Genomic DNA, 18,978 nt, shown 5'->3' on the forward strand with positions numbered 1-18,978 from the left:
CTTTTTTTCCAGTACCACTAAATATCTGATCTACTGGTACCTGCTAAAAGACAAAAAGCTTCCTGCAATGTAAGCTCAACCTGTAATGATTTCTAACCAAGGATAGAAGAACTCAAATCCTAGGGCAGTTATCACCTGTAGTAACTGTTATTCTGGTAATTTCAAACACTGAATGAATTGCAGTGAGCTTAAACAGGTTCATGTGACTGATGTCCCACATAACGCTCTAAAGAAGACCTATTGGGAAATGCTTTTACAGCAGTTACGTTTATAGCACATCTTGTGGGAACAAAGAAGGCATTACAAAACTGGCCTCCACAAGGAGTCTGCACAATTTATTTAATGAAAATAGAGATGTAGGCCATTTTTCAATACAGAGGGAACACAGATATCACAAAATGGAGCATTACAGTATCTAATATTTATGCAACAGATTGATCCCACGTGTATTTTGCAACCTCATTTAGGGTTTATGTTCTTTAAGTAACAGAAGAGAAAAAGCTTCATAAGAACAGGATTCACAGAACCCAACAAGTGAAAGAGGAAATCAGCTAAATTAGCCAGTATCAATATTGAGAAAAGGATGTTAGCTATTATGTTTTGAATCTTCCTGAAAGCTTCTGGGATCCAACACTTAAAACTCAGAATCTTTACTTACCTCCCCATCACAACAGTCCTCCCAAAATCTGCTGCATACTTTCTGTAATCATCCTTTACTCTCCATTCCTGGGCAACCCAACTTGTGTCTTTCTTATCTATATAATTTTCCTACTATGCTTCAAGGTATACTGAGCTAAAAATGCTCTACACTTTTTTGTTGAAGCTGTTCTGCATGGACAAATTAGGTAGGCATAAGAGAGACAAAAAAGTAAGAATCAGTAACCTACTAATGACGGTGGTCACCTCTAAGTGGGAAGATTTAAAATCCAGCCTGTGTTTCAGGCAATAAATGACACAAAATTCTTAGGAGGAAATAAATAAAAATAAATAAAAATTTAAAAAATCAAATCTTTCACCTCCAAGATGACATATCTAATTTTAGGACACACTTATCCTCATTTTCTCTCTGTGGCAAAGTGAATATTTAACTATCCCTTAGAGTCCAGAACAGTCCCATTAGGGGAGACTCTTTCTGCATCAGCTATAACCTGCCACTTGGTTCTTCATAAAGGAAGACACAGGTTCAAGTGAAGGAAAGGATGAAAACTAGGCATCACACTTGCTTGGATGAATCACTGAAAAAGTGTAGAGGAGACTCACAGCATACTTCTTCTAGACTCCCTGATGCAGCATTTTATGCTTTATGGTATGCTGAGTCCATGAAACTTAGGAGAGCAGACCTTTCTAGACCTGTGCTCTACATTGTGGCACTTAAATTGGCATTTGTGTCCTACAGTTTCCTTAGCACAGTGTTTGTTTCAGCTAAAGCCAACATAAAGTTCAGGAAATGCTGAAAGGGCTTCTTTGCATTCACAATTATAAACTCTTTAAATTCTATGAACATTTGCATGGAATCTAGTTTGCCTCTAGCAAGTCTGGCATTTCTACCTAAATAACTGAATTTGTGCTCCAGTATCTTCACACCCACAGAATCGCACACAAGCATATGTGTACACGTAGATAACCACGTACACAAAGAGACATAGACATGCATGCAGACACACACACAGAGTCACTGTTGACTATTTTCTGGTTAAATGTAATTCACAATTAAATGTTGTTTTCAGAACAACCTTCCAGGGATTCAGCTGTGCTGCTCAAACCTTCTTCACAGCTGAAGAAGAGACAAAACAAGAGCAGGTTTTTTTATTGAATTCATTTGATTTTTGTCTTTTGTCCTGCTAGCTATCAAAATTGTCAAACCAGCTTTGATTCATAAATAATGGCTCCATTATATTTACTGTGCCACCGGTCAGAGTACCTGAAATTTTAATTCACTTGTTCAGCTAAATTTCATCCTCAGTTCACGGCCATAAAATTCTGTATTGACAAACTTTCAAACCAACTTTGACTCTGAGGTATCTAGTCAACATTTTTCTTCTGTGTGGATATTAGTTTATTGAATAAGTGGCATCTGTTTTCCTCCACATCACTAGTGGAGTAGGTATTTCCTTTTGACAGCTTTGCACAATTTATGGGTTTGCACGCTCTAAAGAAAAATAGTACTAAGCAAAAAATTCCAATTCATTACCTCTTAGTACTTAATTAAGTTCATACACATTGCACACTATAGGTGAACCCTGAAATTACTGTGACAGCTACCGAGCAGCAAGCTAGATTATCTCTGGAAGACAAAGAGACTTTTAATTATCTTGACCTCATTTTTCCATCTATGATATTCATAAATTTTCCTTCTATTTTGTTGCCTCCATCAGATGTACCAAACCATTCTGAAAACAAGATTATATCCTTAGCTATTTCCTTTTATCTGCACATTTAGGCACCAAATGCTTTTACAAATAGTGAGGTCAAGCAATGGTTTATAACAGCTTACTTCACACAGGTGCAGATGAATTATGTTGTACAGGCTTCTCCTAATAATGGTTTGGTTTTGAAAATGATAACACCTTGATAAAAGAAGAAAGCGGTGGATCTAGCTATCAGTAGATACAGAAATAAAGAGAGCCTGGGCTTTACCTGTCGGGGTTCTGTGTACACACATGCATCTGTAAGAGGATCCGCTGGGTGAAAGTCTTAAAGCATTGCCCACATTTCCAAAGATGCCAGTCACTGAACTCAGAATTTAGTTGGCTTGTTGAAGTTGGGCTTGCAAGAACTCGTTGGTTTTTGACATTGATTTGGTTAAATCCTGACTCGATGGACCCAGACTTATCCAGGAGAGAAAAATTTCTGCTACACGGAGTCTGTGGAAATACTATGGATCGCTGTGGAGTGGCAGGGGATAGTTTGCTACTTTTATTAAATGGCTGTAGGATGTCTTGTCTGGCCATGGCCTCCATTACAGTCGAAGGGACATTCACTGGGAGAAAACAAGAAAAGTAAATAAGATCCTTTTCATGCCTTTTAAAAACTAATACAGTGCTGGGAGACACCAAAAAAATACCAACATCCATTTTCTTGACACTTGAATTAAGCAACTTCATTTTAACAATGCACAAAAAAACAGGCTTGAATGAGACAGTGATCTGAATGGATGATGCTCATTCTGTGACACTGAAATGAAAACTCATGCAAAGGGGTGTCTGAGACTGAAAGAACTCAGAGCAGCTTGACTGTGCTATACATTTATTGTACAATGGGTTTGTCAAATGAAAGAAAATGCTGCTGTACTTGTGATACTGTGACTCTGCATGTTGCAGTCAGCATGTCCAAGTGCTGTATCACAGAAAAGCATGAGTTTTGAGAGCATAGGGTAAATAATCCTTGCTCAGACACTCCTTGAGATAAAACAGGGCTTAAATATCAATAGGTCCCTTATCCTTTTAAAGGGCAGTCACTAAGGGTTTTATACTATTACCTCTTACAAAGAGTCACACAGCCAATACACTACAAAGCCAGTGACTACATCATGATTCATACGATTAAGGCTAAAAGCAGCTAGAGCACCACGAGATGATACAAAGTATAGGCAGAGATACCTTTGTGTTTCAATTTCCCATCCACAAAATAGGAACAAAAATTGTTTCTAGTCCTGTGAAAGACTTATGATTATCAATTAACTGTGACTTATGAGGCACTCAAATATCTCAGCAACAAATGAAATACACCCAATCTCACAAAGAAGTGTTTTAGTGCTGAATTTGGATGTTGCATGATAAGAAAGGCAGGAGGTTAAACATAAAGAAGGAAGTTGAACAGCTGCCTCACTGCATGGGCACTACCTGGATACCTAGATCATGCAGTAAACGAAGCAAAAGTCCTATGGAAAAATGGGGTCAGTTAATGAAAGATTGTATCACAGTGCAAAAAACAAGCATAATTTAGGCAATCTGGGCCCGGTACCTTCTCATGCTTTCCAATTTTGGCAAACTCAGCTTCATGAGATAATATTTTAATGGAGATTTTTGAATTAAATATGTTGTATGCATATGTCTATGCCTATATATGTTCACACATTAGATTACTGCCACAAAGTGTTTATGTGAGTTTATCCACACATAGGTACATTGCACCTACTAAGCAGGTGATTAGGAACTGCAGCTTTGTTTAGGTAAGCCATGATGATAGATTTCTAAGAGCAAAGATGAGAATTAAATTTCAGCTGTGAGCTGGTATAATCCAAAATTATTTAATATACAATGAAAATGTAATATAAACTAATGTTTTGGTAATATCTTAAATAATGCCAGTTACTTCACAGAGTTATGTTCTAATATCTTGCATCAATCATAATGACTCCAATATTATACTATTATATACTATTTACTTTAGTTAAGTTGAGCTACCTCCTAGGCTGTTCTTTTCTGGAGTATTTGAGGACTTGATTTCTAAGTAGAGAAATCATCCATGAGGCTGTCTATCACAAGTTTCTGGACATACAATACATCTTCTATGTCTCTTCAGTACAAGGGGCAATTTGCATACTTTCATTTTGCCCCAGTGTTCTTACACAAGAAGCATATAACTTTTTTTTTTTCAATTGTATTCATAAAAGTCCACAGAAGCACTAAGATCAGGATATTAAAGACCTAAGGAATACAAGCAGAGTTTGTACTGGGTAAAAAGATCCCTGTGTGGAGGATAAGCAGGTCTACTCTGAAGGCTTAAGGGACACTTAAGTCATATACCAGCCTGCAGCTGGCTCCATGCTGAGAGATTAATTTCATCTATTCATTTCAGTCTCCCTGTAGATGAAACTCTGGTTTCTCTCACAGCCAAATAGCAAGCGACCATATTTAGAGATTTTAGCCATAATGCTTTGTTTTTCAAATAAAGGTTTTGTAAGCTTCAGCTCATCAAAGAAAAAAAAATTCTATATTGTACACAGCAGAGCGTGAGTTTTATCAGCAGATATTACTGCCAGTAATTAGATTTCTTTTAAACTTTTCTCAAGCCCAACAGGATTGAAAACTCAAGATGAAAAGGGATGTTTATTTTTGACAGTTTAATCCCTGCTATCTTGTTGTTTTATTGCTGCATAGTTCAGCATTTAAGTTGCTACAAGTCACAAGTTCATCCTAGCATTGCTGGTTAAGTGTCCAAGTACCTGACATGCATAACTGCACACTTCCAAACATCTCCATACCATGATTTTGCACAGCTTAAGTGTACCATCTTCAGAGTTTTACTTTGCACACATCAAGCTTACCTTAAATATATAACCACTTTCATTTAATATGTCTTAAAATACTCTAGGAATATAACTAATCATGTATTAAACAGGAATTCTGGCTTACACATGTAGAAATGCAAGGAAGAACTTACAATTTTCATCTTGTGCAATGCACTGGAGAGGGATTCCAAAGAAAGATGTGTAGCTGTCATTGTACCATACCAACAGCTCGGTGCCTCTGGGGATATCTATACAAGCCCGATAGAATATATTTGACCTAATCAAGAGAAAAAAAAAAAAAGCCTAATTTAGGAATATAGTGTTGTTCTCTTATCATACACAGCATTACAGTGGAAATCCATTGTTTCAGAAGCATTTCTGCAGATAACTAAATTAATAACTTACTGATTATTTTAAAGCCAAATCTATCATTAGTGAAGGACTTTGTCCCTGTAGCACAGAGAAACAAAGAGCTTACACTAAGGTTTTACAAGCACCAAGATATTATGAAAAGTCAGGTATTTTCTTTTAATGTCTCTTTTAAAGTGATTTTAGAATTACTACATTTTGTTCACATAGTACAGTCATCAGAGTGGTACATACAGTTCAGTAAGTTCAGCCATTTAGACATCCTTGCTTTTGTCATCTAAGCTAAAATTAACATATTTTAAATAGACAACAGTTCTTTCATTTGAGTAAGTTAGTTTAGCAAGAGGTTTGAAGTAGTGTGACACGGCCTTTCACTACAACAATATGGCACCAAAAAGAGAGATCTTGGACTGTTGAGTAAAATAGACTTTGGCTTAGGGAAATTTAAAAAATTAGGTTAATCTGAACATGTGACCATGAAGTTTTCCCCTGGAACATGAGGGTAACACCAATGATACTTCAGTAAGTATGAATTAGCATTCCTACAGATGTGATGTCTTATCACAAAGCTTTGTAGGAAAAGACTGTGGATATTCCTAGAACACTGAACTGGGAGCTGAGCAGAAAAAAAGGAAAAATCCTAGAGTCTCTACCATAAACCTAAGAGCATTATCCTGACCTTGCACTGATGTAAATAGCTTCAGAGTGATACTTCCACAGTTAACAGATTTACATTAGGCCAAAATTTGTGTAAGATCAGAATCAGACACAAGATAAAATAAAAATGTTATCAGTTTGTACCATTAGGCTTCATATGAAACAGTAAAACACACTCCTATGAGATGGATAGAAATTCAATATATACAAGAAGAACACTCCACTATCACTGAAGGATTACATACCAAAATGATACAGCCAAAGTACTAAGATATTACAATTTTTTTATAACAGCTTATGTAAGGCAGAAAAACATCTATAGACCAAAAATAAAAAAAATGTTAGGCCTCAACCAGTTTTCTGAGTGAAGAATTGCTACAACTGTTAGCCTGAAGTTCAAGATAAAAGTGTTTAAGGTTGGTAGGCCTTAAATTTAGACTTTCTATAAAGAATTGGCTGTAGCAATGCAATTTGTTCCTTGTATAACACTGCAGACATAAAGAGAATCTTTTACCACATTTTTCATGGCGGTGAGATATGCACTTGTCAACATATTTTGTCACCGCAAAGTGGCTCTTGGCAACAGGATCATAAAGATCAATAAAAAAGTGCAGATTCTCAATATTTTACTAGCAGCTGCAAAAATTTCATTTATCTTGTTATTCTCCTCACTTATTGCCACCCTGTCTCAGGAGGGCACTGCTAGCTAAGCAGAATGGTTTTCCTACCCCTCTATGAATATCTGACAAAAACTCTCCACTTCGTGTCTCCCCCTCTCCTTCTTTCCTTCTCCTCCTCTTCTCCCTCTGCTTCTTCCCAGAGCTGCATATTTCATTAATTCTTTCCACTGTCATAAAAATGAAAATCAGAGCCATGCTATAAATTACCAGCATCTTCTAACTTGAGAAAAATTGAGTCTACTTTGTTCTTCACCCTTGTAACATTTCATCTCTCAGTTTGGCTTCCCTTAACATAAACACAGCAGCCCAGCAAATGAATGTGCTAAAACCAAATTACACACTTTGCTGCTGAAAGAGCAGAACTGTTTTTGAGCAATGGGTGGTCTGTGAGGCTTGGAGTAGGCAGGGAAAAAAAAGTGTAAGCATACACCATCCCTTATAAGCGTGCAGAGCTTCCAAAACTCGCAGAAATCTCTGCATGCTGAAGTACATCAAAGGGATTTTTCCCTTTTTGGATAATATTTCCTTTGCTGACATGTATTTAGTATTGTGGTTGGATGACTCATAAAGATAGCTTCATGGCGTCCCAAAGCAGTTGAAGCAGAACACATGCCAACAAACATTATTGTCAGCCTCAAAATAAAAACAAAACGTTCAGCTAAGGGTCAATCAATCAAGAGCACTTTGAAGAAAATTCCATTTAGATATTACAAATCATAACAGAATGAATTTAAACCAGCTGACTTTCTGTGAGGAGAACGTCCATGTACAATAAAAATTAGGCTGGTTTTTTAGTGTCCAACTTTTCTATTTTCTTACACTTGGATGCAGTCACTGGTGATGGATGCCAGTTTTTTAAATTGTGTTTTTGTAGTTCATTTTATAAAGATCTGAAGTAATCGAAAACAGATCAACAGAGGGAACTCTAAGTAAAAAGTAAAAACTCCATCATGAAAGGAGAGTTGTAAAATCCACTTAATATTGACAGACATGTAATGACTTTCTTATGCTCACTTTTCATTTAGGTTTGTCATCTATATATATATGTAGGCATATTTTTTTCCTTATTTATATATATGTGTGTGTGTGCACACACCACCACACTGAGAAATAGTTCACAAGATACTTACAAAAATACTCTTTCATCACAGCAATCTTTTTTCATTATCCAGTGTGTTTGTTTAAAATCCAATGGGATTTTAGCTATAGATATCAGGTAATTAAGGGTATAGTAAAAGATTTGTAATGTATAAAGAGGATTGTTATTTTTTTTAACTGCGGCATTATTTAGACAACTGGCCAGAGAATAAAAAAATTGAAAATGCAATGGAACAATTTTACCATTGTTAAATTGGAACCCTATGGGATAATAAAATTTTATATATATTTTATTTTAGCTTGCTTTTGTATGTTTTATTTTTAATTTTAAAGGTACTTTAAAATAAGTTTAAAATTCTTCCTCAAGAAAAGAAACTCCACTCTCTAAAGCTACTAGCCAAAACTGGGACTTCTTACTGTGACTAGCAAGCCCAGGGCATTCTTTGATGTGCTTCCTACCACATTTAATAAGGCCAAGCAGTTGCTTCTGATTCTGAGGCAAACGGTTTGTTTATAACTGAGATCATGTATTTATGTAATGCATTGTCTGGGTTTTCTGGATCTGTATGTGAGTACAAAGCAAAATGGACCATAATTTTTTCACATTTTTCTTCACATTTTGACCTTCTCTAGTCAGCAATGTAAGAGGCACAAGCACTAACAATCTTGGCTGGCAGGTGCACACATAAGCTTTAGGTGTATACATCTCATGACTGACTCTCAGAAAGGCTTTGGGTTCAAAACTCCTTCCATTTTCCCCCTTCCTCTGGCACATGCATCTTTATTAAGGGCAGAAGGTTGCTTGTGTTGGCTTGTTACTGATCAGACTGTTTGAAAACGTGCAGAGGGCTCTGTGCATGTGGTGGTTGCACCAAGTGGCACAGGGTTGTACTTTTTCCCAGGAGCTCCAAACCTAGCATGCTTACCACAAGGGACTCGGCTTAGAGCAACTGAAGTTAAACCCATCCTCACAACACTCTGCAGCTTTTGCATTGTCCTAGATGAGCACACTCAAAAAAGCTCTGCAACTGTCTTTGCAATCAAAGGCAACTGGTGACAGCTACCGTCTGACTTTTCACTAAAAATATTTTCACTGTGTTGGATTGAACAAATCAAAATGTACTTTACCTGTACTGAACAACAGTTAAGTTCTGTTCTCCACAGTGCCTTGCACATCGGATATACCTCATCCAGCTTGACTTGCTGGGTTCTCCACCATCAATAAAGTGCTGCAGCGTCCCATCTTGGTCATATATCTGAGGGAGATGTCACAAGGTCAAGTAGTTAGAACAAATCATCAGCAATCATTTTCACTGCTTTGCTGGTCTCTCTCTGAGCCTTTTCCAGGAATTTATTGCCATGAGACTTGTCGTTGCGTACTGATGCTCTTAGAAATCTACATGGAACAGCAGAAAAGTATTTTGGGTGTTGCAAGTTTATCATGTTTCTTTTATCAAGCCAATCTTTTTGTATTAAACATATTTGTTGTGTCTCAAAGATGTGACCATGTTTCCCAAAGATTATTTAGGCTATTCTGACAGGCTGACCTTAAATAATGAACTGCCAGATAAACAAGAAAATCTGGATGTCTGCATTGAAATGGCTAGAACATCTGAGCAAAGGGCAGTAGTAATCCCTAAACAAGTATCCCTTCCTTCATATCTCAGCTGCATCAAGAGCATGTACCTCACCAACATCATATGATACATTAGGGAGTTGTAGGATTCATAATACCAGAACAAATGAGACAAGAAGGAAAAACAGACTGGAAGATGTCTTTAGAAGCTCCTTTGAGACATATAATTTTTTGAAGTAGTAAACAAGAAATCAGTCCTGCGGGAATCATGGTTTTCCTAAACGTGATATCCTTGCTAAGGACATGAGAGCCAGTTATGGTACTTTTTTCAAAAGATAATATTGTGTCTCTGTTTGGCACAGGATGCACTTTGTGAAGTCACATAAAAACACAGGAATCAGAACCTAGACCTTTACTCCACCACATGAGAGTCTCAAATTCAAAAGCCAGACTTGATTTTTGCTATTGATCAAGAGGGACTGGGAGTAATCATGATCAAATATGTCCATTGCCAGAGCATGAGAGATAGGGAAATGAGATGTATAGAGAGATCCTTATTATTTGTCCCCAAGTGCCTGTGACAAGGACCAGGTGGAGCCTGGCGAGTTGTTCTTGGGAGGGAGAAGCAAGATGCTAACCCAACATGCACAGGGTGCTGGAATAAAGTCAGACAAAGAAGGAGTCTTTAGGAGCAAACACATATCCCAGTTCTGGGGATTTTGTCTATTTTTTATATATGGCAGCTTGTTGATTATCAGCAAGGATCTATTCTCATGTAAACATATTAATGTAATGTTATGAGAAAAATATGCTAAACAATAAAAATCTGTAATGGAGATGGAGAATTTTACAGGAAATAAGCCTACAAAAAGGAAGGGAAGGAAAAATTAATGAGTAACAGTGCTTCACTGGGACCATTTTGGCAATACCTATCCAAACAATCTATTACCTATTCATTTACATGGTACTGACTGACAACAATATATGGCTTAACATAAGGCAAAACCAATTCCTGTAAATAAAGAGCTGATAGCTTCCTAATCCCCAGATAATGTGAAACAGGAAAGACAAACACTGTCATAATCAGTACAGCCAGCCATATCTGGGCACACAGGGACCTATTCAGAGAACTTTGTGTATATGGACAGTCATGAGCTGACATGAGAAATTAAAACCTGCCATGAAAAATGCAGCACTGCAGCTTTCTCAGACCTTGGTCTGGAGAAGGAAGGACTGCTTTACAAGATCAAATATTTTCAAACGCTTTATTCTTGCAAGTACTGATGCATCAGTGACACTATGCTCTCCTTTTCTAGGGGGATATTACTGACATTGTAAATAAATCTGCATAGTCAGAATCCATCCCACAGCACTCTCAGTCCTGTTTTTACAGGAATGAAAACCCATATGTAAGGAAGCAGAAACTCTAACCTTAGAAGGGAAATAGCAACTCTGGATTGTATCTATTTGTCAAATTGCATAATACAGATTAAAATCTGAAAAATCTTAACTGATATGATGGGTTTTATTTATATTATCATGCACCAATTCTTATTCATTTTACAACTGCCTGATTCTGGCAATCACTATATAATTGCCTGAACAAACCATCATGAGGAAGCAAACCATGACCTGCCATAACAGAGAAAAAGGAAACCTGCAGCACAAGTAGTGAACCCAGACATTATAACAGACTATATGGATGTGGATATACATATTCACCTGCATCTGTATTGTACATGCATATGTACTTAAACATTTACAGTGTCTTTAAAAAAAATACTGCAGAATCCTGTGATAAACTGATGTTACTGGAAATCTTTGACTACCTCAGATCACTAAATCCATCTACACTGGAAAAACTTTTAACACATTGCAAGAGCCTCATGGCAAAAAAAAAACCAAGCAACATTTCTGCGACTCCCTGTGGAGAATACATGTGTTTTTTTCTGTATCTTACAACAGTCATTGATCAAAGCAGCATAATCAAAATTAATTATTTCATTTTCCTGTTTTGATTACACTTGAAAGTGTTAACTAAACAGCTCACTAGGTCTTTACCCTCTTCTGACCCGATGTACTTGTTAACTGTTGCTTTTGCTGAGTTTTAAGGGTTATTTTGCTTTTGCTTTAAATATTTCAGAGCTTTAAGATTTCTTTTTTTATGATCTGTTCCAATTTTGAGGAATGCATCGGACTACTGGCAGAGACTGGGGTCTGATAAATGAGGACTGCACTCACCTTCTCATTTGACACGCCTTGTGTTCCTCCTTAGCAGTTCCCATATAATTAATTAACTTAATAGGTTCTTGACTATTTACAGATAGTTTACTGGTAAGTTATCTATCAAGGGACTCAGAACTTGAAGCATATTATTCTACTAATTTCATCATTTGACCTCAGAATGCAACAGAAACAGCTTCATTTTCCGAGAAAGTGCCAAGTCTAACCAGCACAACTTGTCTTCTCTTGCCTATTTTTAAAATTCCTTTCCTTACAAACACCAATTTACTGAGTTAACAAGACATAAATACAGAAAGGCATTAGGTATATGATGAAATTTCTTACAGGGTGCCACTGATATTCCTGATGACCTACACATGCATTCTAACTGGGTAATACAGGAAAAAGCAGGTAGCATGCCAACATACGGATACTGGTCAGGTTCATCTTGTAATGGCATGCAAATATAAATTAAATATGAAGGACTGGATTTATTACTTGTTGGATTGGTTACCAATAATTATTTGGAGGCTGTAGATATTGAAACTTACAATGACAACAGCAACACTTAATGGCAATAATATCATTTCTAAAGCACAGTGTCCCACATAAGTGATGCTATAAAATCTATGAACAACAACTATTAAGTAATATAAACAGCAGTTGCTGGAACATGTGTCACACTGGCAGCATATCAAGTCTGCATAGGACCATGTAAAATCTAAAGTAATACTAACAGATAAGGCAGAGCACTAAAGAGCCTTCTGAGAACTCTCAGTTACTTCAGTGCTGACATGGTCAGTATTGCTCATTTGGATAGATGGGGACAAATGTAATTTCAGTGCTAAAGACTGTTGTTCCAGTTTCTGGTATAGGTACCACAGAATTTTAGAATAAAGGACCCTAAATGTAATAGCAGACATGCAGAGAAATCCAAGCTATGAAATAATTAAAAACAATTTTGCAGATAAGACAAGAAGAGAAAAAATGGTTAGTCCATTGTAGTTCTTTCTTCTCTGTTGCTTTCTTTTGTTCTCTTTCCATAGCCTGCTAAATGATCGTGTCTCTTGAAATTCTGCCTGCATTTTATTTTCCCATTTAGCCAAATAAAAAAGGTATTAGCATACAATTTAATTGACCTTTCATTTTTCTTGCAGGCAGAGGGAGAAAAGACTAGTCCCGAAAGTGGAATTTTTCTTCACATGTACATTTGTATTGTAAAAGTAGCTATCAGAAACATTTTTTTCATGTTGCAAGACATCAAAAGAGACGTGAAGAAAAGCACAAATCATGCAAGAATTAATTCTTACCATTAGTAGAGAATCTTGCTTTTTGCTGTTCACTGCTATTCTCACTGACATCACATGCATAAGGTCATAGTATTTTCAAATCACTCAGCATTAGCCTTCTCCTCTCACAAGTTCTACCCTTGACTTCAGTGGGAAGAGTCAAGATAACAAGGAGTACTTCTGATGAGTATGTACATTTCATAGACCATCAGCCATGCATTTAAAAACCATGGATGTACTCTAAACTACTGTAAGTACAGAGGCAGCGAGACCCACTGCCTTGCACATAATCTTTCTGATGCATCCTAAACCTTGATGTCCAGTTTCCTCCCTAGAGCTCATAGTTCTTCAGCCACTCAAGCCATTTTGTCTGTCCATTTGTTCATTTGAACATTTAGAGAAGAAAGCTACAGGCAAAAAGGCCCAGGATTTGCGTGTCTGCTATGGTCCTTTTTGGAGTGGTTCCACTATTTGATTATTTCTTTTGAAGGAAACTGCCAATTATTTATATTTGGTTTGTTTGTTTGTTATTTGTTTTGCATCATTGTGTTCATCCCCTGACATAAACTTGTGCTTTAAGTAAAGTTCAATACACATATGTTTTGATAGACTGAAGAGTGTGTTCAGTGGCATTACTGGTAGAACAGAGCTCTATGGACATCTTAATAAATGACAAGGAATGTTAGTTCTTCTGTAAAGCAGAAGAAATAGCAGTCACTTTTCTGAAATGCTCTGAGACTTGCATAGGTAAGTGCAAAGTAGAATTCAGTGATTTGACTTGCCTAAGGCAGTAATTGTTAAGCAAAAGGCCAATGGGCTCTAGTGTTTATTATGACATATATACATTATTTATTTGTTAGCATTTCTAATCATGCTAAACTGAAAGCAAACTGGATTGTATGCATGACTAGATAACTTACTCATTTGGATTGGATTCTGTGTAGTACACTGGTGCCTAGTTCCCTTTGAAATCAACACACTGCCAAAGGATTTCATTACTTAGAGAGTCTGAAAAGTTCAGAAGAAAATGCTTCAGGAATTGAAAGAGAAGGAGAAAACTGATTAAATTCTCTGAAGAGATTACATTTCAGAAGTGTAGCTGAAAATCAAACTATAGCAGGATTCATATCTGATGATAACAACTGTTTGGGGAATGAATACTTTTAGACTTTAAATGTCTTTAATATTAGGAGGTGGGCGTCTGATTTAGAGGAGGAGGGCCTATCTGAATATACTTCTTCTCCTGGTTACACACTGAATGAGAAAGCTGTGTAGAAACAATCAATGAGCAACCTCATTTTACTATAAGTGAAAACATTTAGACAAGTTTCCTATTCATCTATATGGACATTATTTCAGAAATATATCAGTTATAAATGCTTCTCATATATTCTGCTGTTGCTTGATAAGACTAACTAATGTGTTTTGCCACTTAAAATATGGCTTTAGATTCTTTATAGACAGATACCAGGATTAAAAATATAAATATGGTACAGATAACATCTAAGCTTGTTAGCTTAGGATAAATAAGAACACTTTGTTTTTATTATTATGTAGATAGTGAAATCTAGTTACTACAGTATTTACATGTATGTGAAATCAATCTATGTCAATAACTAGTTACTTACTTCAAAGCACTTCTATGTTTTAAAAAACTGGATAACAATTTGTTGCCATGTAGAAAATGCAACAGTTCATTTAAATATTTTTTTTGCCCTTGCAATTTTTGTATTACATGCAAAAAATTATGTCAATTTCTTTATACTTTGAATTAGCATGAAGATTTAAAAATGTTTTTAACTGCACTGAAGCATTCTGAATTGCCATAAACTATTAACAATAAATCTGAAATAAGCGAGCAAGGAGGAAATGTCAGGAGGCCTCACTGGTTAAAATCAGACTAAAACATTCTCCAACATTTGCTGGCAATAATCTCCCTGGGATGCAACATCTCTGTGAAAACACACAGAAATATACCCTGACAGCCAATGGTCTTTAATTGCTCACATTATTTAAAGCCATTTTCTACGATTAGCCATATCTGATATGGAGTGTACATCTTGTAATATCTGCTTCATGTTTCTTCTCTTTAATCTAGCAGGCATCATCTAGCAAATTTTATAAAAGAGAATACTTGCCAACTAATATTAAAAGCTATTTAGTTTTAATGTTTCTCAAAGGATTATAGCATATGAATCTATAAACATTGTTTTGAACTGTCTGTGCTAGGTGAAAGGCTTCATCTCTCACTTAGACCCCAGTCCAGCAAACACTTACACACATGTTGTAGTCCCATTGAGATCAATGGGACTACTTGTGTGTGAAATCAAGCGTCTGTGTAACCAGTTGGAGGATTGAGGCCTTATTCCAGAAAGTGCCACGAGTGCAATGCCCTGCTGATTATGTGGACTTCATTAATTTTAATTTTTTTTAAGTCAAGTCTCAAAGGTTTATTTTGACACTAGCCCACGAAGGTCCTGGAATAGGGAAGAATTACATATAACCAGTGTTACTCAACAGCAGGGCAAAAGGAGGAAGACACAGAGCAGAAAAAAATCATATGAAGTTGGAAACTTGCACACATGCAAACAGGTCTGTAAAGGTCCGGTGCTCTTACAGTATCCACTGATATAACGTGGCCTCTTCAGTGTGGGCTTTTGCACTCTCCTGACAGGTCTGGTGATAGGACAGAAAAAGAAGTGGCACTCCAGCCATTGGTCATTCTGCAATGGAGACATTTTTGCTTGGCATTGGTGTTTCCACCCTGGTCACTGCACTGCATTTCCATGCAGTCCTGGTAGCAGAAGACCACAGTGAGGCAACGGACTGAAGTTTTTCTTTGCAGTCTCATCTATGTGGGACATGAAGCATGAAGAGCAGTGCTGTCAATCTAGGCTCAGTATTCTATGGGACTGGGAAAAAACAGACTAAAAAGGAAAAGATGGTTTAAAAACAGGGAGGCAAATGATCAAAGTTAAAATAACTCAAACAGAAGACTCTCACACCAGTTGGCTGGTACATTTGTATCCCAGTACACATATCAGCAAGGGAGATACATAAAGACCATAAGAGCACGATGCTGGAAACCCTCAGGCAACTGGAAAGCCTTCCTGAAATTGCTCAGTAATAAAGCTCCTAAGATTATATTCTGAGGCAGGCAATCAAGACAGTTATGGTGATCTTTGTTGCCCCAGGTGCCTCTGAAAACCTGACTGGTTCCTTCACAAGGTAATGACAGAGCTTTGGCCATTTTCTTGCAGCTTCTCAAAATCTTTGGACATAGCAAATTGAAATTCAAAATTGTTTGGTTTGTACTTTTTCATTCTTTTACAAGCAATATTCCAGAAGGGTCCTCTGTCATTCAGCTGAGATGTTCTTTCAGTCTGTTTCCATATAGTCAATACATCCCTCCAGTTGGACAAAGAAATAAAAGGGCAAAATAGCTAACCATAAACATAATGTGACAGGGGACAGCACTTCAAAGCAGCTCGTACAAAAACAAGTTTTGGCAGATCTCATGACTCAGCATCAAACTAGGCAATGCAGCTGAAACAAGTGAGTGGCTACATAGCTCCTAAGGTAATTTACTGATAACTTTATGACCTTAGAGAAATCACTTAGGACCAAAAGATGCTTGCAAATGGAAATAATTTTAAATTGTCCTGGTTCTAATATGTGAGAAGGAAAGAAGTTACAGGGAGAGCAAGGAGGGTCTGTTGTTCACAGATGACTCAGAGCTTATCTTACTACAGACCAAGAGAAAGCTGTTGCTTCTTTATACTTTAAGCACTTCAAGAACCAGTTTAGAAAGGTTGTGATCTCCTCAAGCACAGAGCTTCTAGAGACACTCTCAATCCTGTAGCAAACAGGCAAAAATCCTTTAGCAAGTTAGACTTAAAACTGCCACTGAAGTCAATGGGACTCAAGTTCCTATTTACTTGGACTCTTCAGAATCCTACATGCTTGTCTGTTTTTTAAGCAGGTAAAAGCAGATATAATTTGTTCTAACTTTCTAAACAAGAAATTTTGCCTTGAGATGGGGAATTCTTCTATTTCTTTTGCATGTGCCATGAAAGGCTATAGTCTTATTTGAACTCAGGGGCACTTCAGGGAATAATGGAATCACGGAATCACTGAGGTTGGAAGGGATCTCTGGAGATAATCTCATCAGCTCACAAGATAATGACGTCCTCCACCACTTTCACTTTGACATTCCTGTCTCTAGGTTCATGGGCATTCTATGAAAAAGAAATGAACTGAAAAAAAAACCACAATCTAATTCAGAAATTAGTTAAATGGAAAAAAAAATAAAACCTCTCTGAAATGAAAGCCTGTCCACAAGTAACCTCACTTTCAAACAATGTCAAGAACATTACTTTTCTGACAAAAGCATTGCTTCCTAGTGTAATGATTGTGACCCACTGATAAGGGTTTGGCACTGGACTAGAGTGCAAACAGTTATATTCAGGTGTTTAAACTTAAATTTCAAATAGTGTTTCTGATTGCCCTAAGAATCCTTCTGAGACTGCAGTGACTGCTCCAGAAGACAGGAAGATCTCCCTGAGTTCTATGTCTTACCTGTCAGCCCTGTCTGTACATCATAGATACTTTCCAAGATTTAAAATGGCATTAAGCATCTCTATTCAGACACTGGAATTGCTCTGCAGATGTCTGGGTTCAGCTCCTGCTCTGAAAAAGGTTTGTCACATGGCTTACAGCAAGTACTTGAACTCTGTGTCTTGATCCTGTGGCTGTAGAAGGCAGGGTTTTTTGTACTTCTTCTTGGTGCACCATTTCTTCATCTTCACTCTGAGTTTGTAAGTAAATATGAATAGGGACTTTCTTTATAGTCTATGTGTAGAACATCTGTCTCAGCAGAGCACCCATTTACCACTACAGTACAAACTTCACAGATAATTCTTTCAATTATTTTTTGAACATCTCATTAAGGCTCACCATAAATGAGGAATTTCAGTAAAAATTACATATTTTAGAAAAAATACTTAATTCCTTTGTGAGTTTTAAATAATGGGTCTCACTGATATTTTTAGTTTGGAATATTTTGGAATGTCTGGAATGCTAAGTTTCCCAGATGATGATTAAAAGGTCAAGTAATAAAGTATATTATAAACTATGCCTGAGATTCCTCATAAAACGAACAAGTAATGGCTATACAAACTGTGTTGCCATGTTTTTATAATGAAAAAATGCGTGTTCTGTATTATTCCCTCAAATTTTTTGGACTATAAGACTGTCAGAAAACCAGCATGGTGATAGCTATTTTGCAACTGCCTTGGGGCTGAAGTCAGAGTCAAGAAGCAGATGAAAAGGGTGCCTTAAGGAGTAGTGCTGGTGTTGCTAGCGGACACACAGTGAAGAATGTGAAATGTTTTTTTTTTCTTGCCAGAGTGCGTGTCTGGTATTGCTAAGTATCATGTCAAGTTTCTTTGGAAAAGAGTTTGTTTCTGTGAGGATTAAAACATTAGATTAGAACATTGCTTGAGTCACAATCACAGGAGCCCTCTAGAGCTGTTAAGCATTTAGCATATCTCGCTTATCTCTAAGGGTGGCAGGGGCCATCAATACAAAGTGGACCATCAATCAATCTGCGGTCTTCTTCAGACATGTCCTGTCAGCTGATCAGAGGAAGACTTTAGGGAATCAGTTTTCCATTATCAGGATTTGGTCTGTGATCAGAACAAGCCACTGAACCTTTTACTTTTCACTTGGCAAAAACATACACACTGGAAAAAAGTCCTGACAGTTCATTCATTTTGCTCCATCACTGGAGCCAGATGATGTTTGACTGGGGAGACCCACCCTCTTTGATGTTGTGTTCTTTTGAGAGTGCCC

General features: G+C 37.0%; 1 protein-coding gene across 1 annotated transcript in view; it reads right to left on the bottom strand.

Annotated features, from left to right (window-relative positions):
• LOC104548511 (putative histone-lysine N-methyltransferase PRDM6) overlaps positions 1-9,299 on the bottom strand; it is a gene marked incomplete at its 5' end in the record, with an annotated part of 22,251 nt that extends 12,952 nt beyond the window's left edge. The window contains 3 exons of the mRNA XM_010194545.1: positions 2,638-2,980; positions 5,386-5,510; positions 9,166-9,299. Coding sequence (XP_010192847.1) covers positions 2,638-2,980; positions 5,386-5,510; positions 9,166-9,299 — 602 coding nt within the window. The remainder of the gene's footprint in view (positions 1-2,637; positions 2,981-5,385; positions 5,511-9,165) is intronic.
• Between the last annotated feature and the right edge of the window lie 9,679 nt (positions 9,300-18,978).

Source organism: Mesitornis unicolor, unplaced genomic scaffold (assembly GCF_000695765.1).
Source record: "Mesitornis unicolor isolate BGI_N332 unplaced genomic scaffold, ASM69576v1 scaffold40101, whole genome shotgun sequence".
Taxonomy (NCBI): Eukaryota; Metazoa; Chordata; class Aves; order Mesitornithiformes; family Mesitornithidae; genus Mesitornis; species Mesitornis unicolor.